The sequence below is a fragment of the Pongo pygmaeus genome, chromosome X (genome assembly GCF_028885625.2).
Source record: "Pongo pygmaeus isolate AG05252 chromosome X, NHGRI_mPonPyg2-v2.0_pri, whole genome shotgun sequence".
Taxonomy (NCBI): domain Eukaryota; kingdom Metazoa; phylum Chordata; class Mammalia; order Primates; family Hominidae; genus Pongo; species Pongo pygmaeus.
In genome coordinates, this window is record NC_072396.2 from 10181223 (window position 1) to 10208865 (window position 27643).

The following is a 27643-nucleotide window of genomic DNA, read 5'->3' on the forward strand; positions in this document are numbered from 1 at the left end:
CTGGGACTATAGGCATGTGCCACCATTCCTGGCTAATTGTTGTTGTATTGCCCAGGATGGTTTTGAACTCCTGACCTCAAGGAATACTCCTGCCTCCAACTACCAAAGTGTGAGCTACCTCGACCAGCGCAGGTGAACTTTTAACATCACAAGTACTTGCCCTGCCTGCAAGGTACTGATTCACCACAGTGCAGCATGTTCTGATTCCAGTTTTATTTTTTGCATTGGTTACAGGTCTGTTTTCAAAGTATCCACCTGAAAGGTTTGGACAGGATACCAGTGGTGGGGAAAAATGAGGAGAGACAAACTGCTCAGGCCATTCTCCAACCTTCTTGACCAAAGACGTGCCCTTGCCCCTCTGTCAGACACAGGAATTCTGGTGTCAGGAGTGAGGCAAATGGGTGAGTTTATAAAGCATGACCAGCTGAGTGTGGTGGCTCACGCCTGTAATCCCAGTACTTTGGGAGGCCGAGGCGGGGGATCACTTGAGGTCAGGAGTCTGAGACCAGCCTGGCCAACATGGTGAAACCTCAACTCTACTAAAAATACAAAAATGAGCTGGGTGTGGTGGCACACACCTTTAATCCCAGCTACTCGGGAGGCTGAGGCAGAAGAATCACTTGAACCTGAGAGGCGGAGGTTGCAGCGAGCTGAGATTGTGCCATTGCACTCCAGCCTGGGTGACAGAGTGAGACTACTTGGGAGGCCGAGGTGAGAAGATCACTTGAGCCCTAAAGATCGAGGTTGCAGTGAGCTGTGATTGAGCCACTACACTCCAGCCTGGGTGACAGAGAAAGACCCTGTCTCAAAAACAAACAAACAAAAAAAAGCATACACAACCCCTTTGTTTTGGTTCACCCCAGCAATGCACATGGTTGGGACATTTCAAAACTAAACTTGGGTGTTTGTTTTCTAAGGGCTTTATATATAATTTGAGTAGATTTGAATGTTTTTCCAGAAATTCATGAATTTTGGACTTGTTCCCCTGTCCTCTGTGCCTTTCCTCAAAGGGCACCTAGCACAGTCTCAAAGATTTCCTTCCCAAAGGCTCTTCCCTTTGGAACTTCTGGTCACACATGCAACATGGCAAGTTGTTTCCATAGCCCTTCCCACTGGCAATAAAAATACACATATATAGAAGAAAGGTTACCAAATAATTAAAACCAGCATGATCTTGAAAAATCGGATCTTGATCACGGCTCCCATCCTTCTCTCGTTCTCCGTGTAAATGCCTTGTCTTCCTTTAAGTAAAGAGGCCACTGTGAAGAACAGAAGGAACTGTGTATGCTGTTCATTATTCATGTTTACGAAGTGACAAAGAAGGCAATGGAAGCAGGTGTGAGCCCACAAGCAAGGCCAGAGGGGCAGGAAGCAAAGGAAGTCACTGACATTCATTCCTCACAACTTCCAGGTTGCAGTCCTCATAGACCCTAAGGAATATACACATTTTTAAACTTCTGCCTTGAAATAATTTTAGATTTACGTAAAAGTTGCAAAGATAGCACAGAGAGTCCCCGTATACCCCTACCTTTTACCCAGATTCCCCTCAATGTAAGCATCTTATGCAACCATGGGGATGTTCTTCACAACTATGAAATTAACACAGGTACATGACTATGTTAACTCCCAATTTTGGCTGGGTGCAGTGGCTCACACCTGTAATCTCAGCACTTGGGAGGCCAAGGTGGGTGGATCATTTGAGGTCAGGAGTTCGAGAGCAGCCTGGCCAACATGGTGAAACTCTGTCTTTACTAAAACTACAAAAATTATCTGGGCATGGTGGTGCATGTCTGTAATCCCAGCTATCCGGGAGGCTGGTGCACGAGAATCCCTTGGACTCAGGAGGCAGAGATTGCAGTGAGGCAAGATCACTGCACTCCAGCCTCGGTGACAGAGCAAGACTCCGTCTCAAAATAAATAAATAAATAAATTCCCAATTTTATTTGAATGTTCCTAGTTCAGAAACTATATTTTTAAAAGCTCATTTTCTCTGTTATAAAAATAGAGGTGCAGTGGCTCACAACTGTAATCCTAGCATTTTGGGAGGCTGAGGCAGGTGGATCACCTGAGGTCAGGAGTTGGAGGCCAGCCTGGCCAACATGGTGAAACCCCATCTCTACTAAAAATGCAAAAATTAGCTGGGTGTGGTGGCAGGTGCCTATAATCCCAGCTACTCGGGAGGCTGAGGCAGGAGAATCGCTTGAACCTGGGAGGCGGAGGTTTCAGTGAGCCGAGATCACGTCAATTCACTCCAGCCTGGGCAAAAGAGCGAAACTCCATCTCAAAAAAATAAAAATAGTGCACACTTGTTAAAATATTGAAAAAAATTTAGTTTCTTCTTATAGACAAGTTAGAAAATATTTAAAAGTTTAGACAAGTATGAATGACCCATGGTCCTTCCACCCAGAGATAACCACTGTTAACATCTTAGTGTATTTCTTTTCAGTCTTTTTTCTATAAGTCTTTTCCATCAGCTCAAATCACTATTTTTGATGAGATTTTGTTTTAAAATGCTGTATTTAACACACTATATTTAAATGTAGATATGCGCTGGGCTCGGTGGTTCACGCCTGTAATCCTGGCACTTTGGGAGGCCAAGGTGGGTGGATCACCTGAGGTCAGGAGTTTAAGACCAGCCTGGCCAACATGGCGAAACCCCGTCTCTACTAAAAATACAAAAAAAAATTAGCCGGGCATGGTGGCGCTTGCCTGTAGTCCCAGCTACTCAGGAGGCTGAGGCACGAGAATCACTTGAACATGGGCAGCAGAGGTTGCAGTGAGCTGAGATCACGCCACTGCACTCCAGCCTGGGGTGACAGAGCGAGACTCCGTCTCAATAAAAAAAAAAACAAAAAGTGTAGATATGAAGAGAATGGTCTGAAGAATCACAATAATTTCCTATTACCAATGATAGAGTACTCTCAACGATGTTTTTAAAAAGTTCAACAATCAGGTGATCTTCAAAGGACCTCTCAGTTAAGGCAAATTTCCTTATTCCCATTCTCCCCTTGAGAGATCTCTGGCAGCCTGAGGAGGGAGGCTCACTCCAGGACACACTTCCTTGAGGGGAAAGTAGGGGCTGGACTGCAGGTCTTCAGCCCCAGCCTAGAAGTCTTTCCCAGACATGTTGTCAACGACTTCATTCCTCTTATCCTTTTCTAACCATTGACCTTGACTCATTTCCTGTGCTCCGCTTCCTGTTTCCTGCCCATCTGAGAAAAAACATCAGCCAAGTGCCTTATGGGGCTGGAGCCGCCTCAGTACAGACTCAGTCCCTTCTCCCTCCCTTCTCTTCTCCTTCTGTTCCTCTCACACCTCCACAGTCGTCCAAGGGCACTCCTGCAGCCGACCCAGGAGAAGCCCAGTACAGAAGTGAAAAGTCAACTAGTCCTGGCACTGAGCTAACAAACGATGGCGCAGAACTTGTGCGGGCAGAGGCCTGCACATTTTCATTTATTGAACCTGCTTACTTTCTGCAGCTGTGTTCTGCTGATGTCTCTGGAGGATGACAAATGAGGTCAACTGTCCTGGAGAATTCCAGGACAACGTGTGTCACTGTCTGAGCCCGAGGCATGGGGCCGCTCCCAGTGGCCGTGTACCCAGAGAGCTTCCCTAGTATTTACCTGCAGTCACTGTCTTCTGGAACAGGATGGGGTTCGCCACGAGAACCAGCAGCAGGGGCAGGTACATGGTGACATAGTGGGGGATGGTGTGGTCCAGGCCCTGCTCACACCTGAGAGAGGAAAACCAAAGTCATTCTTCTCAAAAGCAAAGCTTTGGCTAAAAGACATTACTTATCTGGAAGTCAAGATAAGAGGACGAGAACAAAAAGGGAAATGCATAAATCTGCTTCTGACTGCCCAAAGGAAATGTGAGTCATTTCTCATGTCTGGAACAAGCCATAAATTGCGGGAGAGTAAGGGAGATCAACCATATTTCTGTCTCAGAAATGGGAGGACCCCTAAGGCATTCCACTGGAGGAAGCTTTTAAAGGTTCCTGCTGGGAAAAGATCAGAAAGAAAAACACCCTGGGATGGGGGATTCCCTGCACTGGGTCTCAAGGAAAAAATGCAATTCAAGTAGAGACAAAGGCACTCCATTAAATAGTGAGGTTTTGAGTACTTACTACATGGTTTTGGGCAATAACACGAATAAAATCCAGTCCCTGGGCTTGAACAACTCAAAATATGCCAGCTGCATATTTCAGAGGAAATGTGTTCTCATGGTTATGGAGAACAATAGTTTCAGAGGTTCTTGTCAGAGAAAAGGACAAAGATTTCTACTGAGGGGTCATAGGAGTCACTGGTCACCACAGAATGCTGGAGGGCCTCACAAACATGTGTTACCAGGGTAACAACTCTCAGCTGCGAAATGCTTAATGTAGGAGAGAAGCAAAATGGCACAGAGGAAGAGGAAACTGAAGGCAAAGGGGAGGGAGGTCTGCTTCAGCTCAACCAAAGAGGGAGGCGGAAAAGGGGCTAACCAAACAGCCTCATGGCCACGGAAGGGGGAATGACAAAAAATAAATTAAACACCCTTAATATTGACAGAGTTGTCAAACCAGAGGGGAAAGTGGCAGAAAATGTAAAAAAAAAAAAAAAAAAAAAATCAGGTGGGAAAAATGCAATACCCATCTCCTCTTGCCATAGGAAGAATTACTATACCACCTCTCAACGCTGCCACTTTCTTTTAACAGGCGGTTTTATCTTTAGCTGTAGAGGCTAAAATTCAATCTGGAAAGGCTTGAAAGGAGAAAGAGAAGTGACTCCGATGCAAAGACAGAAAGGAAATGACAAATAAGAGAGTGAGACTGTGAGCATGACCCAAGTGCCCTGGGTCAGGCATTGTGAAAATGAAGAGATGATTAAGGATAAGATGCTTAAAAGGAACAGCTCCTAAAGATCCTGGGAGCACCTCAAGGCTCCCTGTGCGCCCTGCAGCAATGGCACCCTCAGGCTCAGATGCAACTTTGCCAGGAGTCTCCGGGGTCCCACAGGCGAGGGAGAGCCACAGAAACTCCCTTTCCAACTAAGTGCATTTTGTTATAACAGCTGCTGACACTGCATCTGTCCTTTTAAAGTTCCCCAGAAAAGCAGACTGTACGGATGGATCTACACAGAGCTCCCTGCTTGTATTCATGGTTGACAAGGCAACACCAATTTGGAGACATCCTCACTGAGTAGCTGCAAGAAGCGAGAAAAGAGGGAGATAAATTATCTACACCAATTTTTTTCTGTAGATTTTTTTTCTGTAAAGGAACAGATAGTAAATATTTTCAGCTTCATGGGCCACACTGTGGTCTCTGAGGCAACTAAACTCTGATGTTGTCATGCAAAAGCAGTCAGACAGTACATAAAGAAATGAGTGTGACTATATTCCAATAAAACTTTATTTACAAAAACGGAAATAGGCCAGATTTGTCCTGAGGGCTACACTGTGTTGATCCCTGGTATAAAAATCACAGACAAAGACACTGTCCACTTCTGTTTTCCAGTTTTCCATTGGAAGTTAGAGTATATATCCTTGGAAAGACCTTGGCTTTGCAACTGAGAGTTGCATGGACAGGAATGTAAACTTGAGGAAATGCCTGAGACAGTTCCAGCGGCCACATCTCCCTCTGTGTGGAGGATGGAAGAGAAGTGAGAAAGCGTAGGAAGCAAAGCTAGAGAATAAGCTCTGCCCAGGGATCCTTATGGCCTCTTCCACATTATCCTACACTCATTCCTAGAATGTTAAGCTCACCTGCTCATCCAGAGGAAGCTTGAAGACCAAATACTCAAAAGTGGGCATGAGAAAACTGTACCAATACAGGGGCTGGGAATACACCTTACGTGGAGGGGAATATGCGGAAAGCTTTGCGTACATGCTTGTGTGCACGGGCACCTATGCACACAAACGAGAAAGGCAGAGCCAGGGAGAATGACTCCAGGGTCATTCTCCAAGCTTTTGTAGTCAGCCCTCTGGGGCTGGGCCGTGAGCATGGCCTCATGTGGCCCTGAGACAACGGCCTAACCTCCAAGGCGCCCACTCTGTGGGTCGGGGCTCATGTATTCCCTGCAAGACAACACGTGATGAGACAAGGATGGGGCTGCCTGGTGCGCTGGAGTCCCAACTTACCTGGATACAGAAGGGTAGTAGAGCATGGCGGCTCCCTCCACACAGAGCAGGGTGGCCAGGCCCCATGCCATGATGTGATACAGCAGGATGGTGCTAGGGGACAAGCACAACAGCAGCCACAGCTCAGTGGGGCACAGAGGCCTGCCTGGAACTGCCAGGCCAGCTCCTGCGCTCTGGAAAGGTCAGGAAAATGTACACAGAGGAAAGCCCTTCGGCAAAGAGTTTCCTCGTGCTGCTGAGGTTGGTTGTTTTCCATTGAGGTGAAATTCACATCACATAAAATTAACTATTTTAAAGTGAATAATAAAGTGGCATTTAGTACATTCACAATGCTCTGCAGCCATCACCACTGTCTCCTTCCAAAATGTTTTCATCATTCCAAAAGGAGACCCCATATCCATTAATTGGTGATATGGTTAGGCTTTGTGTCCCCACCTGAATCTCATCTTGAATTGTAATCTCCAAAATCCCAAGGGATAGAACAAGTTGCACTAATCATTGTTGGATGGAAATCAATTGGTTAGGTGGTTGGAGGATGGAAATGACCAGGTGGAGGTAATTGAATCATGGGGGCGGTTTCCCTCATGCTGTTCTCGTGATAGTGAGTGAGTTCTCACGAGATCTGATGGTTTTGTAAGGGGATTTCCCTCCCCCACCACCACCCCCACAATCGCTCGGCTGCCTTGTGAAGAAGGTGTCTTCCTTCCCCTTGGCCTTCTGCCACGATTGTAAGTTTCCTGAGACCTCCCCAGCCACGCTGAACTGTGAGTCAATTAAACCTCTTTCCTTTATAAATTACTCAGTCTCAGGCAGTTCTTCATAGCAGTGTGAGGACAGACTAATATAAATGGTCACTCCCCTTTGCCCATCCCCCAGCCGCTAGCAACCACTAATCTAGTTTCTGTCTCTGTGGATTTGCATGTTCTGGATATTTCATGTAAATGGAAATATATGCTATGTGGCCCTCTACACCTGGCTTCCTTCACTCAGCATAATGCTTTCCAGGTTCACTGACGTTGTAGCATGGATCACTTTCTTCATTCCCTTGTTTCTTTTAATATTCTGTTGAGGCAGTATCTCGCTATGTTGTCCAAGCTGGTCTTGAACTCCTGATCTCAAGCAGTCCTCCCACCTTGGCCTCCCAAATTGCTGGGATTATAGGCATGAACCACTGTGCCCCTTTCTTTCCTCTTTTTGTAGGGGTTGGGGGTCAGGGTCTTGCTCTGTCATTCAGACTGGAGTGCGGTGGTGCAATCTCGGCTCACTGCAACTGTCTCCTGAGCTCAAGCAATCCTCCCACCTCAGCCTCCTGAGTAGCTGGGACCACAGGCACACGCCATCGTGCCCAGCTATTTCTTTGTATTTTTTGTGGAGATGAGGTTATGCCATGTTGCCAGGCTGCTCTTGAACTCCTCAGCTCAAGTGATCCCCTGCCTCGGCCTCCCAAAGTGCTGGGATTACAGGCGTGAGCCATAACGGCGGCCCTTTCTTCCCTTTTTCTGACTGAATACCATTCCATTGTATACATGGGCCAAGATTCACCCATCAATGGACATTTAGGTTGTTTCCACTGTTTGTCTACTGTGAGTAGTGCTGCTATGAACATGTGTTATGTACCAGTATTTGTTTGAGTTCCTGTTTTGTTTTGAGATAGAGTCTCACTCTGTGGCCCAGGCTGGAGTCCAGTGGTGCAATCATAGTTCACTGCAGCCTCCAATTCCTAGGCGTAAGCAATCCTCCCACCTCAGCCTCCCAAGTTGCTGGGACCACAGGCATGCACCACCATGCCCAGCTAATTTTTGAATTTTTTTTTGTAGAGATGGGCCTTACTATGTTGCCCAGGCTAGTCTCAAACTCCTGGCCTCAAGCGATCCTGCCACCTTGGCCTCCGAAAGTGCTGGGATTACAGGCATGAGCCACTGCACCTGGCTGGGTTCCTGTTTTCAGTTCTTTGGGGTGTATACATGGGAGTGGAGTTGCTGGGTCAGATGGTATTTTTTTTTTTTTTTTCCAAGTTGGAGTCTTGCTCTGTCACCCAGGCTGGAGTGCAGTGGTGCAATCTTGGCTCACTGCAACCTCCGCCTCCCGGGTTCAAGCAATTCTCCTGCCTCAGCCTCCCGAGTAGTTGGGATTACAGGCACCCACCACCAACCCGGCTAATTTTTGTATTTTTAGTAGAGACAGTGTTTCACCATGTTGGCCAGGCCGGTCTTAAACTCCTGACCTCAAGTGATTCACCTGCCTTGGCCTCCCAAAGTACTGGGATTGCAGGTGTGAGCCGCTGCGCCCAGCCATACATTTCTGCTGCTTCTAAGCTGCTGCCAGTCTGTGATGTTTGTTATAGCAGCCTGGACGGACTAAGACTGCACCTCACGGGCACAGCACTCGCCAGGTGCTCCTCCCAGCCTCACCACTTACTCCTCTTACAGCCTCATCCCAGGAAGATGCTCTGAGGCTCAACAGGTTTGAACCGAATGCAAACACCTGGCACATTAACTAGCTGCATCACCTCGGCCAGACCCACTTCTCAGAGCCGTGAGTTGCTCCTCTCAGATGAGTGAACACGGAAACCCTCTGCGGCCTTTCTGTGCCACTACGCTAAGGGCCAGGTGGACGTCAGGCCTGGCTGCTTTCTGCTACTTACGCTGGCTGGCCGTCCCCGCCCGCCTCCGCTTTCCCACAAGGCTGGGCCTGCCCTGGGTGCCCAGCTGTCTTCACTTTGAGGACAATCAGGCGGCCCCAGCAGTGGGATTTACCAGCATCCTGTGCTCAGGGAGGTGGAGACATGTACTGGACCATCAGCGCTGTTACTCTGGGATTTCCCTTCTGGTGCACATTCTCTACAGAAGAGGGACCAGTGATAGGAAACACTTCCCACACCCTTAACCTACGAGATGGCTGTCAGCACGTGCAAAGGTAACATCGAGTTGAATGAAGTACTGATGCATGCTACTCCATGGGTGAACCTCAGAAACAATGCTGAGTGAAAAGCCAGACACAAAGGGTGCACATATTGTGTGATTCTGCAGACATGGGGGGTGGCTGCTAATGGGTACAGGGTTTCTTTTTGAGATGGCAGACATGTTCTGGAACTAGTAGTAGTGGGGCTAACTGATGTATAACCTTGCAGATGGCACTAAAAGCCACTGAACTGCACACCTTTAAAGGGCGAATATTACAGTATTTAAGTTACGTCTCAACTAAAAGAATCAGAGTTGTATCAGCGCAGTATGTCTCACTCAGTGTACATTGGCTGAATGTTTATTGAGCAAAGATCATGCCTGTTCTAGGCACAGGAAACAGAATCCCTGCCTGCCTGGGAGTGACCATCTTGAGAGGATGACATAGAAGAATCAGTGTAATGTTCCAGCCTGTGCCCCTGCTGGGGGCCAGCCCCAGAGGCCATAGCTGGATGGAGAAGATTTTACATGAAGTCAGGCTCGTAGCTGTGATTAATCTAAAAGATGAGACTATGTTTGTGGTGGTTGTTGTTTTAAGAGATGGGGTTTCCCTCTGTCCCCATACGGGCATGCAATGGCACAATGATAGCTCACAGTAACTTCAAACTCCGGAGCTCAAGCCTGCCTCAGCCTCCCAAGTAGCTAGGACTACAAGCACTCACCACCACACCCAGCTAACTTTTTTATTTTTATTTTCAGTAGAGATGGAGTCTCGCTATGTTGCCCAGGCTTGTCTCAAACTCCTGGGCTCAAGCAATCCTCCCATCTCAGCCTCCCAAAGTGCTAGGATTACAGGCATGAGCCAACATGCCTGGCAGAGACTATGTTTATAAGTTAAAGTGGATAAACACTTGTGATAGCCCAAATACATTTTCCTAAAGATGTCCCTGTCCTAATTTCTGGAACCTGTGAATATGTTCCGTTATATGGCAAAAGAGACTTTGCAGGTGTGATGAAGTTAAGGATGTTTGAGATAAGGAAGTCATCCTGGGTTATCTGGGTTGGGCCAATGTAACTGCCAGAATCCAGGAAAGCAGAGACTATCAGCTGCAGAGAACCAGAGAGGAGGGAATTTGAGAAGGACGTAACCCACCATTGCTGGCTTTGAAGATGGAGGAAAAGGCCACAAGTCAAAGAACGTGAGCTGCAGCCTGGCCTGGAGGTGCACACCTGTAGCCCCAGCTACTCAGGAGGCTGGGGCGGGAGGATTGCTTGAGCCCAGGAGTTGAAGGCTGCAGTGAGCTGTGATCATGCCACTGCCCTCCAGCCTAGATGACAGAGTGAGACGCAGCTATTAAAAATAAGAAAGAAAGGAAAAAAAAAAAAAGGAATACAGGCTCCTTCTAGAAGCCGGGAGCTGGGCGTGGCTGGAGTGGAGAGGGTAAGAGAGGACAGAGGGAAGGAAGGCCATGTGTTGGGGACTGGGTCACAGAAGCCTCTGTGGGCCACAGGACTGTGTCGGTTTAAGTGTAAGTCTGATAATCTACTGGAGGGCTCTTTTCATCTGTTCAAAAAAAATTTGCAATAAGATAAAACTTGAAAAAGGCCGGGCGCAGTGGCTCATGCCTGTAATCCCAGCACTTTGGAAGGCCAAGGCGGGTGGATCAGGACCAGCCTGGCCAACATGGTGAAACCCCATCTCTACTAAAAATACAAAAACTAGCTGGGTGTGGTGGCAGGTGCCTATAGTCCCAGCTACTCAGGAGACTGAGGCAGGAGAATTCCTCGAACCTGGGAGGTGGAGGTTGCAGTGAGCCGAGATCACGCCACTGCACTCCAGCCTGGGCGACAGAGCAAGACTCCGTCTCAAAAAAATAAATAAAAATAAAAAGAATTGAAAAAAACAGAATCTGAAAAAAAAACACAAAAAAAACCCAGTTATAAAAGATGAGGGGATAGCTTAGAGAAGAAATCAGCCAATGGCTGTGACTGCAAAGTTTTTTATGGAGATGTCAGAAAGGGAGGAGGAGCTGTGCTTGGGCTTCTCTGGTTTGCTTTTTCCTACCTGATCCTCTGGCATGGAAGTGAATCCAGGTGGATCTGCAGCAAACCTGAACCTGAGGTTTCCCAACAGAAGGACATGAACGTGGGGCTCCTTCTCAGCTGTGTGGGCCCTCATAGCTCCCCAGCGAGAGAGGCCTTATGCCTCCGGAATACCTGGCTCACCTGATAAGCAAGGAGCTCCTATCCCCAAGCCCTCCCAGAGTCACCTCCACACCTAATAGCCAAGTCTGAATGCTCAGTCCCACCTGGGAAGGCTGTCTCTGCAAAACCAGCAGCTACTACATGCTTCCCGAGAGGAGAGCGGGGGACTTGCCTTTCGCCTCCCCGTTCCCTGCACAGCTGGCATTCTTGCACAGTATCTAGCTTTCATCTTTGTACTTCCATACACCCCACCCCGTTTCCCCCAGGAGTTGAGGCCGCAGCCTTCCAGATGCCGCAGGAAGACTGAAGATGGAAGCTCTGCAGAGCTGACTGGTGCCGTCCAGTCTTGGGTTTGCCTCTCCTGTCTGATGGGACGAGGTGGGGTAGGGGGCTGGGGCTCCATGGGATGCGTGGCTGTCACTCAAACCTCTACCAGATGCCTGGCAAATATCACAACCCCCACCCCATCGGGACTTTGACTTGGAAGATCAGCTGTGTGGACGAAGGGATCTGAGTGAGAAAGGACACCCTTCTACAATGAGACAAGAGGAAAGAAACAAGTCCAAAGAGCTTCAGGAGGAAAAGAAACACTTCCAGCATGTTTTGCCTCCCACACTGTGACTGGTTCCTGGCGTGGCCCTTCCCTAGCCTGGCTGGGCTGGGAGCAGGTGAGGGTTGGGGGTATGTCTTAGCAATGTGGGCTAGGAACCAGAAACTTTGTATGAGACTCAGATAACTAACAGAGAGGCTTTCTGCAAAGGGCTGGGTGTTTGAGAGTGCAGAATCTCTGCATTCCAGACCCTGACTTCAGGCTGGGCCTCTGAAACCCATACCGGGGCAGAAGTCTGAACCCCAATCCACAGCAGATCAGGAGAAGCCTGCGCCCCCCACGGGCTGAAGACCCTTGGTCCCAACATCCTGCCTTCTGATCACTGAGCTCCAAATGAACTCCCAAACACTATCCTTGGGGTAAGGAGGGCTTCATGATTGCCTGTCCCAGCTTCTCAGGGCCCTGTCTGTCCTCTGGATCCAGACAGTTCTCAGACTGTCCCGTGGGACCCCATCCCTTTTCCCCCATATCCCCACCGTGGTTGGAGGTGAAGTAATATATCCTCCTATGGCAGCAGGGGGCATTACTCTTCTCCCAGCTTCCTTCCAGCACTCTGAGACACTTCTTCTACCCATAACTGGCATCTATAAGACCTACAGTTGTGTCAGACCTCCAACCTCTCCAACACTGACTGAGGGATGCTCAGAGACATGCCAATCACTAGAGCTGCAGGGCCATGTCTTTATCACACTGCTAATTACCTACTCAAAGCCATATTTCCTTTTTTCCCTCAGTAACATAACCTGGATGTCATGAGGGCAGCTGCATGCTCGGCTCACAGAGTCTATTTCCTACCTCCTTTAGCAGCTAAGTGTGGCATGAAACTAAGTTCTGGCCAGGCGTAGTGGCTCAAGCCTGTAATCCCAACACTTTGGGATGCTGAGGTGGGTGGATCACCTGAGGTCAGGAGTTCGAGACCAGCCTGACCAACATGGTGAAACCCCATCTCTACTAAAAATACAAAAATTAGCTGGTCATGGTGGCAGGCACCTGTAATCCCAGCTACTTGGGAAGCTGAGGCAGGAGAATTGCTTGAACCCAGGCGGTGCAGGTTGTAGTGAGCCAAGATTGTGCCATTGCACTCCGGCCTGGGCAAAAAGAGCGAAACTCTATCTTTTTCACCCTAAGAGTGAAACTCCATCTCAAAAAAAAAGAAAAGAAAAAAGAAACTAAGAGTGAAACTCCATCTAAAAAAAAAAAAAAAAAAAAAAAAAAAAATCTAACTTCTGACCAACAATACGTAACTGGCATTGTATGAAACTACCAAGACACTACCTAAATCTGGCTCAGGGGAACACAAGCCTCTATTGCATTGCATTGCTCTCTTCCAGCTTCCTGATGCCCAGAATGTAGGTGTGATGACTGGAGAATCAGCAGCTATATTGGGCCATGACACTTTGAGGATGGAAGTCACACAATAGGATAGTGACGCAGAAAATCAAAGGAACCTGGGTCCCTGATGTCTATCACAAGCGTCCTGGACTGCCTACCTCTGGACATCTTTAGCATGAAAGAGAAATCTCTACCTTGTTTAAGTCATTATTATTATATATATTTTATGTAGCCAAAATGAATCTTCACTGATACACCTAATTGGCTGGCTCTGACCTTGACTATCTTCCCTGGAGAATTTTCACAACCAGGCATATCTCAGTTTGGTTCAGATGTGTAAGAGTTTGGGAGCTAAGGTAAAAAGATGGAAGGAACAAGCATAAAAATGAAGTAAGCACTAAACTTCAGGCCAGAGAGACCAAAGTTGATGATGTGATCTACATAAGGAATGTCAATGATTTTAGAGCAGGGATCTACTGGGATTACCCAATATATTCTATAGCCTACATATGATCTTTATTTACTGATTTGGCTTTAAAAGTAAATTTATTCAATAAGTGGTGCTGGGACAACTGGATATCCACATGCAAAATAATGAAGATGGACCCATTAGTCACCTGTGCACAAAAATTCTAAGTGGACCTAAATTTAAGCATTCAAACCATAAGAAAACATAGGTCTAAATCTTTGTGACCTTGGGTTAGGCAATGATTTCTTAGATATGACAACAAAAGAATAAGAAATCAAAGAAAAAAATAGAAAAATTGGACTTCATCAGAATGAAAAACTTTTGTGCTTTGAAAGATATCATCAAGTAGGTGTAAAGACAAACCACACAGTGGGAGAAACTATTTGTGAATCACATATGTAATATGCTACTTGTATCTAGAATATATAAAGAACTCCTACAACTCAATAAAAAACCAAATAGCCCAATGAAATAATGGGCAAAAGAGGTGAATAGACATTTCTCTAAGAAGACATATACATGACCAATCAGCACATGAAAAGATGCTTAGCATCATTACTCATCAGTGAAATCAAAACCGTGAGGAGTTACCAATTCACACATGTTAGGATGGCTAAAATTAAAACAGATAATAACAAGTATTGACAAGGATGTGGATAAACTGCAACCCTCACATTACTGCTAGAATGTAAAATGGTGCACCTGCTTTTGAAAGCAGTTTAACAGTTTCTTACAAGGTTATACCTAGAGTTACCACATGGCTCAGCAATTACACACCTAGATATATACTCAGGAATATGTGATGAAAACATATGTCCACACAAACACTTGCATACAAATGTCAGTTGCAGCATTATTCCTAGTAGCCAAACAATGGAAGTAGTCGAAACAATGGAAGCACACAAAATGTCCATCAACTGATAAATGGATAAACAAAATGTAGTATAGCCTTACCCTGGAATATTAGCAATGAAAAGGGATTGTTTTAGTCCATTTAGGCTGCTATAACAAAATATCACACACTAGGTGGCTTATAAACAATTATTGCTCACAGCTCTGGAGGCTGGGAGTCCAAGATCAAGGTATAGCAGATGTGATGTCTGGTGAGGCCCCGCTTCTGGTTCATAGATAGCACCTTCTTGCTGTGTCCCCACATGGTAGAAGGGGTGAGGGAGCTCTCTGGGGCCCCTTTTACAAGGGCACTGATCCCACTTATGACCTAATAACCTCCCAAAGGCCCCGCCTCCTAATACCGTCACCTTAGGGGTTAGAATTTCAATACAGGAATTTTTGGAGGGACAGAAACATTCAGACCATAACAGGAATGAAGCACAGACATGTGACAACACGGATAAACCGTGAAGATGTTACACTGAGTTAAAAACCCAAACACGAAAGGTCACATACTGTATGATTCCATTGCTATGAAATGTCCAGAACATGCAGCTCCACAGAGACGGAAAGTAGATAAGTGGTTGCTGGGGGCTGTGGGGAGGGGGCAGTGAGGAGTGACTAATAACCACCACAGAGATGTAGAGGGGATGATCAAAATGGTATAAAATCGATAATGGTGATGGTTATGCAATTCTGTGAATACACAAAAAACCACTGGATTTTAGGCTTTAAACAGGTGACCTTTATAAAGCTGGGTTTTTTTGTTTGTTTGTATTGTTTTTTGAGATAGGGTCTCACTCTGTCGCCCAGGCTGGAGTACAGTGACACGATCATGGCTCACTGTGCTTTGACCTCCTGGGCTGAAGACATCCTCCCACCTCAGCCTCCTGAGTAGCTGGGACCACCGTTGCACCCCACCATGCCTGGCTATCTTTTTTTAAATTTTTTGTAGAGATGGGGTCTCACTGTATTACCCAGGCTGGTCTCAAAACTCCTGGGCTCAAGCAATCCTCCTGCTTCAGCCTCCCAAAGTTCTGGGATTACAGGTGTGAGCCACTGTGCCTGGCCTACAAAGCTGTATTTAAACAAAAACCAGAACAAAAAAACAGGCAAGGAAGGGCTCCCTCCAAAGGGGACCTGAATCAAGTGGACCATGAACTTGGTGGGGGCAAATGCTTCCTGGATTTGGAGCCCTGCCATGCCACATCCAGCTTCTCTGTGTCAGTTCAGCTTTCTATGTGGATGTTTCCTCAACACATGCGCATCCCACCTACTGTAACAGCTGATAGGTATCAAGAGCCGGCAACGTTTCAGGACTGTTCTTAACCATATACACGGGTTATCACATTTACTCTTCGCAGTGACCTTGTGTGGTGGGTACCATTTCACAGCTGAGAAAACAGAAGTCCAGAGAAGTTAAACAACTCGCCAACAGTTACACAGCTCATGAGTGACTGGGCATCAGTTCAAACACACCAGTGCCCCAGCTACTAACCACTGAGTAACTCCCTGCCAAGCAGCCACTTCCAGCCCTGGCATTCTCAGGTTCCAGATTTAGCATGAAGTGTCAATATATACATCCTTTGAACCTTTAAATATAATAAAAAATTGTTTATGCAGTGGCTTATGCCTGTAATCCCAGCACTTTGGGAGGCCGAGGCAGGAGGATCACTTGAAGCCAGGAGTTTGAGACCAGCCTGGGCTGCATAGCAAGACCCCATCTGTACAAAAATAATAAAATTAGCCAGGTTTGGTGGCACATGTCTGTAGTCCCAGCTACAGACTGAGGAGGCTGAGGTGGAAGAATCGCTTGAGCCTGGGAGGTTGAGGCTGCAGTGAACCATACTCTCACCACTGCACTCCAGCCTGGGTGTCAAAGCGAGACCCTGTCTCTAAAAAGTAAAAAATAAACAATAAAATTGTTTATATACATGCCCATTCTGTTTTAGCATTTGTCCAGTTCCAAATATTTCATTTATTGAATTACTTGCTTTCAAGGTTTTTAAAATCCTCAAGATTTTGTTTTATTATTTTGGAGATGGACTCTCACTAAGTTTCACAGGCTGGTCTCAAACTCCTGGCCTCATGTAATCCTCCTACCTCCCAAGTAGTTGGATTACAGGCACAAGCCACTGTGCCTGGCTAATATTTTAAATGTGCCTTTGGCCTCTTATAAAAATGAGCTGCCGTGGATGTTTCTAGGCGGAGGGGCCAGCTGACAGATTCTGAATGACGGTGTCTGCAACACTGCAAAATACTTTTAAACGCTCAGTGCCATCTCTTATCTTCCCTCTAAAATAGAACTAGGGCAGAAATCCCATTTCCTCGGTGAATACCTCAGTCCTGCCGATCTCCGGATCACCAGATAAGCATCCACTGCATAGCAAAACAGCCACCAGAAGCAGGCACTGTACAACAGCTGGATCCACATCTGCAATCGGGAAGAGCCTGCATCAAAATGTCTGGAAACAGGTACAAGAAGCCCAGCCCATCCTTGAGACGGCAGGGCGGACACCAGCTTCCTCTGATGTCGGGAAGCCGCACGTGACAGCTCTCGGGACACAAGTGGGCACAGTTCCTGGGACCAAGGAGGGTGTGGCCCGGGATAGGTGTAGGCATTTGGATTTGACTAAGGAACTATGCCTTCTGCTCCACTTGTATGCAGGGAGGATGAAGTTCCAAGATATGTCATTTAAACTGAGGTGCAGGCTCAAGGGGGCTTTGAACTAGATAGAAGCTCTTGTTCTGAGGAAGGGTGAATACAGGGAGGAGGGACTCAGGTAGTCCTTCCAAAGAGAAGATGGAGGAAGGGGACTCCAGTGTTAGAAACAACACAAGGTCAAGATGTCTCGCCACTGCGGGCTGAGACAGAGGCTCCATAGATGCAGTTAGGAAGCCACTGAGGACAGGGAAGCGAGGAAACTGGCAATTCTGCTCCAGCACAGGGCAATCAACACAGCATCAGGGAATGTGCTTCAAATCACTCACCTGAGCACCACTGTGACAGATGGAGCATAACATACATGTGTATGTGTGTCTGTGTATATATGATATCTATTTACTTAATAATTTGTTTATATATAATTATGTGGTTTTATTTTTTTTCTTTGAAGACGGAGTTTCACTCTGTCACCCAGGCTGGAGTGCAGTGGCGCGATCTTGGCTCACTGCAACCTCCGCCTCCTGGGTTCAAGCAATTCTCCTGCCTTAGCCACCTGAGTAGCTAGGACCATGGGCACACACCACCACGCCGAGCTAATTTTTGTATTTTTAGTAGAGACGGGGTTTCACCCTGTTGGCCAGGATGGTCTGGAACTCCTGGCCTCAAGTGATCCACCTGCCTCGGCCTCCCAAAGTGCTGGGATTACAGGTGTGGGCTGCCGTGCCCAGCTTGTATGTTTTATTTAATATATTTAAGTATATATTTAAACAAAATGCATCCAATAGATTGATAACTTTTTCTGTGCCAGCTAGTTTTGCTTGTGGCCCCATGTAAGCAGAGGATGCATTTGTGAAGAAGAGGGAGAAACAACACGTGAGTGTCTGGGCAGCATCCCCTGGAGGGTTTTGTTAAAACACAGAGAGGGCTGGGTTCCTGATCAGCAGGATGGGGCAGGACGTGAGAACCTGCATTTCTAACAGACTCCCAGGGTTTGCTGCTGCTGCAATTTGAGGAGCATAAGTAGGGAGGAAAGGGCATGCAGAGGGGAGTGGACTCACCGCACTCCCCACGCAGAAAGCAGCAGGCCAAATTTCCGTGTGGTTCATATCCGAGACGCTGTCAACAAAATTTGGGAATCCTAACCACACGGCGGACCGGATCACGACACCTAAGAGAGAATTGGATAATACTTTGTATCTGACCCTAATCAAATCTAAAGCTGACTTCTTGCTTTGGAAAAATGATAGATAAATAATAGATAGAGATAGGAAGAGAGGAAGGAAGAAGGAAGGAGGGAGAGAGGGAGGGAAAAAGACAAGGAGGGAAAAGGAAGAAAGGAAGAAAAAAACATACATATTTGTGTGTCCAGAGAGAGAAAAAGAAGATTGAAACTCATAAAATAACTTTTTTTAATTTTTTTATTTTTTATTTATCTTTTTTTTTTGAGATGGAGTCTGGCTCTGTCACCCAGGCTGGAGTACAGTGGTAAAAACCCCGCTCACTGCAAATTCCGCCTCCCGGGTTTAAGTAATTCTCCTGCCTCAGCCTCCCGAGTGGCTGGGATTACAGGCACCCACAACCACGCCCAGCTAATTTTTGTATTTTTAGTAGAGACGGGGTTTCACCATGTTGGCCAGGCTGGTCTCAAACTCCTGACCTCAAGTGATCTGTCCGCCTTGGTCTCCCAAAGTGGGATTACAGGCATGAGCCACCACGCCTGGCCTGAAACTCAGAAAATAACTCTTATGGTAGAAAACAAACGCAGGCACTTTAACGTAAACCATAGTTGGCCACAGGCTCATCCCTATTTTGTTTGTCTGTTTGTTTACTTGCGATATGTGACTAGCAATCTGTATTTCTCGGCTGCATTTTCAGTGGCCATATTAGTTATTCCTCACATAAGAATTTTTCAAAAAGCACAATTTTAGAAGTTCGAATATATAGTTCCTTCATTCTTTTTTTAAACACAACATTTAAAACTTTCATAAATTAATTCCCAATAATTTGCCTTTAACATTTATTCTTTGTGAGTTTCTCTTGCTATTAGACCCAAATGTCTAATATCCTCAAAACAGTATGCACACTCATGGTACATATTATGATTCTTTGTTAGGTAATGCAATATCCGTTGTTTAAAAGTACACTAGGGTCTGGGCGCGGTGCTCACGCCTGTAATCCCAGCACTTTGGGAGGCCAAGGCCGGCGGATCACTTGAGCCCAGAAGATGACACCAGCCTGGCGAAACCCCATCTCTACAAAAATACAATAATTAGCTGGAGGTGGTGGCACACGCCTGTGGTCCCAGCTACTCAGGAGGTTGAGGTGGGAGAATCGCTTGAGCCCGGAAGGCAGAGGTTGCAGTGAGTCGAGATCGCACCACTGTACTCCAGCCTGGGCGACAGAGTGAGACCCTGTGTCAAAAAAAAAAAGAAAAGAAAAAAAGAGCCTGGCATGGTGGCTCACGCCTGTAATCCCAGCACTTTGGGAGGCTAAGGTGGGTGGATCACCTGAGGTCAGGAGTTTGAGACCAGTCTGGCCAACATGGTGAAACCACGTCTCTACTAAAAATACAAAAATTAGCCGGGCATGGTGGTGGGCGCCTATAATCCCAGCTGCTCAGGAGGCTGAGGCACAAGAATCGCTTGAACCTGGGAGGTGGAGGTTGCAGTGAGCCAAGATTTTACCACTGCACTCCAGCCTGGGCGACAGAGTGAAACTCCATCTGAGAAAAAAAAAAAAAAAAGTATGCTAGGTAATATAAAGGGGAGAACTGTAAACAACACTAAGCTACATACTATGTAGTAGTGCTTACTGGTAAACATGCCATACACCACTAAACACACACTATGCAATACACTACTAAAATCACACCATATAATATGCAACACACACCATGTGATACACCACTAAACAAATACTACATAATATACTACTAAACACATACCATGTAATATACCACTAAACACACACTATGTAATACGCTACTAAACGACAACTGTGAACACTAAAAAGCTCAAGACATCTTCTCATTATCAAGCCACTGCCAACAAAAACAATGCCTTTCTTCTGTACAGTGCCTTAGAATTTTCAGCATTTATCATTCCTTTGAGCTTAATAAAAGCCCTATCCCATGGGCATTCAAATTTCTTATTTTTCAGTACGGGGTCCCGACCACCCAGCCTTTTCCTGACTTCTGCTTATTTGCTCACAACCTCATCCACTTCCCTTCTAAAGGCTAAAGGATATGCAAGTATTATTCACTAACCCTCAAAAGATGTTTGGGTACACCTTACTTTTTTAGAGACAGGGTCTTGGCTCTGTCACCCAGGCTGGATCGTGGCTCACTGCAGCCTGGAATTCCTGGGCTCAAATGGTCCTCCTGCCTCAGCCTGCTGAGTAGCTGGGACCACATGTGCATGCCAACATGACGGGACGGGCCTTTTTTTTTTTTTTTTTTTTTCTGGGGGGGCGGGTAGAGCCTGGGTCTTGTTACGTTGCCCAGGCTAGTCTTGAACTCCTGGGTTCAAGTAATCCGTCCACCACAGCCTCCTGAGTAGTTAGGATTACAGTCGTGAGCCACCGCACCTTTAGGAGGCCGAAGTAGGACAATCGCTTGAGCCTAGAAGTTTGACCAGCCTGGGCAAGATGGTGAGACTCCAGCTCTGAAAAAATAATGCAAAAATTAGCCAGTGTGGTGATGCATGCCTGTAGTTCCAGCTACTCAGGAGGCTGAGGTAGGAGGATCCCTTGAACCTAGAAGTTCGAGGCTGCAGTGAGCTATGATCATGCCAGCACACTCCAACCTGGGCAACAGAGTGAGACCCTGTCTGAAATAAAAATAAAGTGATAATGATATTGGGGTTGCAAATGTTTAGAATTATTATGTTTTAGAGCTCTCTCTGAGATCTGAATGGGCAGGATGATGGAGCCTGAGATTTGCTTCACATTAATCCAGTGAGGAGGGTGAAGAGGGGAGCAGATGAGCCGGGTACCCGTACCCCACGAATCCCACATACAGGGATTCAGTGTAAGTGTTTCTATTATAGACTGCATTTATGTATGGTGGAAATGTTCCAAAAAGCTAAACAGAATGGCCAAATCTAGCTTAGAGGTCTGTATAAAGTGTCACATAATAGTTTAAAGCAGATGTTGGCAAACTCATTCTTAATATTTTTGGCTTTGGGAGCCATACTTTCTCAGTCCAATATTCACCCTGCCCTTGTAGGGTAAAGGCAGCCATGGATAATTCACAAATGCACATGAACAACATAGCTGCGTTCCCATCAAACTTTATTTGTAGATGTTAACATTTAAATTTCAGTAATAGTCACATGCCAGGAAATATTTTTTAATTTTGATTTTTAAAAACATTTTAGGGCTGGGTGAGGTGGCTCACGCCTGCAATCCTAACACTTTACGATGCCAAGGGTGGTGATCTTTTAATTAAGCCCAGGAGTAGGAGACCAGCCTGGGCAACATAGTGAGACCCCACATATATTTACCCTAGCATGGTGGCATGTGGCTGTAGTCCCAGCTACTCGGGTAGCTGAGGTGGGAGGATCACTTGAACCCAGGAGGTCGAGGCTGCAGTGAGCTGTGATTGCGACACTGCACTCAGCCTGGGCAAGAGGGTGAGACCCTGTCTCAAAAAAAAAAAAAATCATTAATTTTTAAAAAAGTAGGATGTAAAACCACTCTTAGCTCGCGGGCCCTAGAAAACGGGCAGGATTTGGTCTGAGGGCTGCAGTTTGCACACCTGTGGTGTAAAAACCATACCCAAAAAGCCTGAATAGGGAAGGGATTTCAGCTTACAAAATACTCGAGAGAATATATAGTGCACAATAGAAAAGAATTTACACACGCGCGCACACACACCGAGACAGAGAGAGAGAGAGAGAGAAGTTAGTTGTTAGTCTCTCCCTGGTGCAGTTGGGCAAAACCGAGGAAATATTTTTCTGGTCTGGGTTTTCCTTAACTGCGCCATCCGAAGTTTCCCTCTAACAAACACAATAAACGGATTTTTTAAAACCCAACGTCCCTTGGATGGGAATTTTACCGACCATCTGTTTGCAAAACTACCTAGTCGGCCGGGCGCGAGGGCTTACACCTGTAATCCCAGCACTTTGGGAAGCCAAGGCGGGCGGATTACCTGAGGTCAGGAGTTCGAGAGCAGCCTGGCCAACATGGTGAAACTCCGTCTCTACTAAAAATACAAAAATTAGTCGGGCACGGTGGCGCGCGCCTCCCCCAGCTACTCGGGAGGCTGAGGCAGGAGAATCCCTTGAACCCGGGAGGCGGAGGTTGCAGTGAGCCGAGACTGCGCCACTGCACTTCAGTCTGGGCGACAGAGCAAGACTCCGTCTCAAAAAAAAAAAAAAAAAAAAAAAAAAAATTACCTAGTCGTCCCATCCGGTCCCTAGGGAACAGCCTCTGCTTTCTCTTTTCTCTGTGGTTCAAGTGTTCAGACGCCCGGCCCAACCCGCTAGCCGTGCGCCATCACCCGGGCACCGATCAAGTTCCAACCCGAGTGGATCAAGTTCCAACCTGCGGGCCATGCGCCCTCACCTGGGCATCGATCCGGTCTCAACCTGCGGGCCACGCACTCTCACCCAGAGATTGAGCAGGTCCCAAACCCAGGGCCTCACGCCCTCACCGCGGCACTGAGCAGGTCTCAACCCGCGGGCCGTGCGCCCTCACCCGGACACCGATCAGGTCCCAACTCGCGGGCCTCAAGCCGTCAGCCAGGGACCGAGCAGGTCCCAACCAGCCGGCTACGCGCCCTCAGCCCTGCACCGGGCAAGTTCCAACCCGCGGGCCTCTCGTCCTCACTCCATCACGGAACAGGTCCAAATCCACAGGCCGTGCGCCCTTATCCGGGCACCAGTAGGGTCTCAACCTGCGGGCCAGGCGCCCTCACCCAGGCACTGATCAGATTCCAACCCGCGGGCCGCGCGCGCGCCCTTACCCAGGCAGCCGAGAAGGTCGCAGGCAGCGGCAGCGCGCAGGATGCGGACCGAGGCCGGCGGGGACGTCGCGGGGGATCCGGGGCCCGCGGGCCGGCGGCCGGGCAGCAGCTGCAGAAGGCCCAGCGCCAAGCGGAGCCCGCCGCTCCCCAGGCAGAGCGCGTGGAAGGCCCGCGGCTGGAAGCTCAGCACAAGCTGCGTGGCTGCGTCCCGCGTGGGGCAGCAGAAGGTCCCTAGGCGCGGGGAGGCCATGGGCTGTGCTCACGGACGCGGCTCGGGTGTGCCAGGACCCCGCCGGCCTGCCTGGGTCATGTGCTGGGCGGGCTGGGGGCGGCATCATGTGCCCTGGGCCTCTCCCCCACCCCAACCCCCAGCGCCTGCAGTAGAGCCAGGCTCGGTGGGGGCCGAGCGCACTGGGCTAACGCCACGAGGCCTCACGAGGGGATGTTTGGGCGGGTGGAGGAGGAGGACAGAGAGAGAGAGGGCTGAGAGGAGAGGAAGAGGGAGGAGGAGGAGGGAAGTGGAAGGAGAAGCCGAAAGGTTGGGAAGGTTACCTTTCTCCCCGTTCACCAAGCCTTCCTGGTGGTTTCTCTGCCACCTAGAGCGCCAAAGCTGCCATCTTTACTGGTCTTCTAGAGAAACAGGCCTCGTGGGCTAGATCTTTTCTATTTGGGACTCTGACATCCTGATTTTGATGCCTTTAAGGCACCAGAACATGTTCATAAACTGTGACTGATCCCTATAACTGCTTTTTTCCTAAGTAGAGATGGTTGTCCAATTAGTGCTTTTTTTTTTTATGGCCTCTCTCATTCATGGAAATAACCCCACAGAGGCAGGATTTTCGTTTACAATTAATGAATGAAACAGATCAATGTTAAAGAGCAGTAGCTCACACCTGTAATCCCAGCACTTTGGGAGGCCGAGGCGGGCAGATCGCTTGAGCTCAAGAGTTGGAGACCAGCATGGGCAACATGGCGAAACCCCGCCTCTACTAAAAATACAAACATTAGCCCGGTGTGGTGGCCCAGGCCTGTGATCCAAGCTACTCGGCAGGCTGAGGTGGGAGGATCGCTTGCGCCCAGGAGGTGGAGGTTGCAATGAGCCAAGATAGTGCCACTGCACTCCAGCCAGAGCGATAGAGCCAGACCTTGTCTCAAAAAACGAAACAAAACAAAAATTAGCTGGACGTGGTGGGGCGTGCTTGTAGCCCTAGCTTCTGGGGAGGCTGAAGTGGGAGGATCACTTGAGCCCGGGAAGTGGAGGTTGCAGTGAGCAGAGATTACACCACTGCACTCCAGCCTGAGCAATGGAGTGAGACCCTATCTCACACACACACACACACACACACAATTAAATTTAAAATTTAAAAACATTAAAAAAAAAAGGGAAAAGTACTCAGCATAAGTACACACAGACACATTTTGCACCTTAACTTTCAGTTCTATTTATTTGGATTTTTCTTAACTGCGTTAATTTTTCTATATGTTTTCTCATACATTGAAAATCTTGCTTTATTCTACATATGTAAGTTTCCAAATAATATCAGTGTTAATGATTACAATAAGCATACTAAGATTTTTTTTTAAGTTCTTCAAGGTTGAAAATAGAAGCGCTCCTTCTAGATTATGGCCTTTATTTTAAAAAAAGAAAGAAAAGAACAAAAAAATCCAGCTCCATCATATTTATCATCTTCAACAAACCTCATTGGCTCTTTGTGACCACCCAAGAGACACCCTTCCTCCTCTCTGCTGGTAAAATGGGCCCCTCTCTGGGTTTTTTTCAAGCAACCAAAGTGCAGGTGTCCCCATTGTGTTCATGGACTGTCCTCACTTGTCCTCCCCACCAGCTTTGCAGTTTTAAGGAACGCATGATCTGTGTCGTCTTCCTCTAGGGACAGCAGGACTGGCCTTCCCTTGGGACCCCACAGAAGGCAGGCGGGAGGCTCCGCTGCCAGACAGGAAGCGGAGCCTTATTTAACAACAATGAGCTGCAAACTCCACCACTTCAAAAGAGTCCAGATCTGGCACGTCTATAAACGCAGCCTGTTCACTCCACAGCTGCCTTCCTAGAAGTCAGAACAGACTGACATCTTCAGAAAGCTTAACAGCTCTGCTGGATTACACACTCCATTGTAAAAACAGTCGGAAGCACCACAGAACTACTCCCCAAGCATTAATGTTTAAAAGTTTGAATTCTAATATCTAATTTGGACAGTGGCTCTCCTTCCTTCTGCCTTGGTAAGCAGAGTTGCTTCTGGAGGTTAGTGTAATGGAAAGTGCTTTAAAAGATAAAAATGAAGACTGTCTGTACATTTGCCTGAAGGCTGAGGGCCAGTGGGCCAGGCAAAGGGGTCCCTGCATTTGAATCTCTGTTTCATGCCCCAGAAAAGACACTCCACCTCTCTGCTTCCTACATGATAACCTGGGAGCACTCTCCAGGGGGCTCTGGCTGACTCTGGTGCCCACTACTCAAGGTCAGTAGTCAGAATCTCATCAGTGAGAAAATGGATATGAATGCAGATTCCTAGGCCCATGGCACAGATGACAATGGTAAAGATGAGCCTCAGAGTAAAGGTGCAGAAGCATGGGTGTAAGACTAAATTTAAAACTCTGTCATCAAAGTGAGAGGGAACTAGAAATTGGTATGAGAGGCTGGGCCCAGTGGCTCACACCTGTAATCTCAGCACTTAAGGAGGCTGAGGCAGGAGGATTACTTGAGCCCAGGAGTTTGAGACCATCCTGGGCAACATAGTGAGATCCCATCTCTACTGTCTTCCTCTAGGAACAGCATCTTTTGAAGTGTTGGAGTTTGCAGCTCATTGTTGTTAAATAAGGCTCTGCTTCCTGTCTGGCAGCGGAGCCTCCCGCCTGCCTTCTGTGGGGTCCCAAGGGAAGGCCAGTCCTGCTGTCCCTAGAGGAAGACGACACATCTCAAATTAGCAGAGCGTGCTGCTGCGCACCTGTAGTTGCAGCTACTGGGGAGGATGAGGTGGGAGGATCACTTGAGCCCAGGAGTTTGAGGTTGCAGTGAGCTGTGATCGCACCACCGCACTCCAGCTTGGGTGAACTGAGATGACAAACTTTTTTTTTGTTTTTTCTTTGAGACAGAGTCTTGCTCCATTGCCCAGGCTGGAGTGCAGTGGCGTGATCTCAGCTCACTGCAACCTCTGCTTCCTGGGTTCAAGTGATTCTCATGCCTCAGCCTCCTGAGTAGCTGGGACCACAGGCACATGCCATCACACTCAGCTAATTTTTTGTCTTTTTAGTAGAGATGGGTTTCATCATGTTGGCCAGGCTGGTCTTGAACTCCTGGCCTCAAGTGATCCACCCACTTTGGCCTCTCAAAGTGCTGGGATTACAGGCATGAGCCACCATGCCTGGCCTGACAAAACTTTTCATGAAACAGTACAGCTACAAATCTGAGAAAAGTGAAGCAAATACACAGGCACACACTTGGGAGGCAGAAACATCTGGAAGTTTCGTAGATATGGGAGATCTACGATCTCCCAGAAACAATCGGTCTTTGAGTACATGAAGGTATATCTGTTTTTGCATGAACCCTTCCTCCGTTTTTCCCTTCTTCCCAGTTTAGCACCTGAATTCGCTCTCCATTTTCACAGTTTGGGCTGCCTGGGGCATCTGTTCCCTGGAAATGCTCCATCATCTTGGCTTTCTCTCATCCCACAGTCCACCATTTACCCACCATTCCCACTTGATCAGATGCACTTGATCAACTGCTGGAAGACGGTTCCTGGGTTTCTCTCCCAGGCAGTTTATTTTTCATGGTGAGTCCCCTGACATCGAGATGTCTCAACCAAAAGAATGGGGTTTATGGTGAGACTCAGATATCCCTTAGAATCCAGTAGAGGAGGTGGCTAGGGGCAGATGGATGGCAGAAACAGCCTAAGTAAGGAGACTGCCATTCACAATAATTTGAATTTAAATAATAAATAAGTTTTATTTGTTTATTTATTTATTGAGATGGAGTCTCACTGTATCGTCCAGGCTGGAGTGCAGTGGTGCGATCTCAGCTCACTGCAACCTCTGCCTCCCGGGTTCAAGCGATTCTCCTGCCTCAGGCTCCCAAGTAGCTGGGATTACAGGCACGTGCCACCACACCTGGCTATTTTTTGTATTTAGAGTACAGACGGCGTTTCGCCAAGTTGTCCAGGCTGGTCTCGAACTCCTGACCTCACGTGATCCGCCCGCCTCAGCCTCCCAAAGTGCGGGGATTGCAGGCGTGAGTCACTGTGCCCAGCCTAATAAATAAGATTTAAATAATAATTTATGGAGTGTAGGCAGGCACTATGCTTTGAATATTACATTCATTGTCTCATTTAATATTCAGAATGAGCCTTCCAAGTGGGTTTTACTGATACTTAAATTGATATAGACAATACATGGCCAGGTGCAGTGGCTTATGTCTGTAATCCCAGTACTTTGGGAGGCCAAGGTGGGAGCATTGTTTGAGCCCAGGAGTTCAAGACCAGCC

General features: G+C 47.5%; 1 protein-coding gene across 2 annotated transcripts in view; it reads right to left on the reverse strand.

Moving 5' to 3' along the window:
* Positions 1-23493, reverse strand: part of GPR143 (G protein-coupled receptor 143) — a 40346-nt gene extending 16853 nt beyond the window's left edge. The window contains exons 1-6 of one of the 2 annotated variants that reach the window (XM_054470832.2): positions 23155-23493; positions 18248-18357; positions 16864-16958; positions 6118-6210; positions 3624-3733; positions 1151-1259 (exon numbers count right to left, since the gene is read on the reverse strand). In XM_054470832.2, coding sequence (XP_054326807.1) covers positions 1151-1259; positions 3624-3733; positions 6118-6210; positions 16864-16958; positions 18248-18357; positions 23155-23404 — 767 coding nt within the window. In that variant the 5' untranslated portion in view covers positions 23405-23493. The remainder of the gene's footprint in view (positions 1-1150; positions 1260-3623; positions 3734-6117; positions 6211-16863; positions 16959-18247; positions 18358-23154) is intronic. The other variant, XM_063660438.1, reaches the window with a different exon arrangement.
* Positions 23494-27643: the final 4150 nt, after the last annotated feature.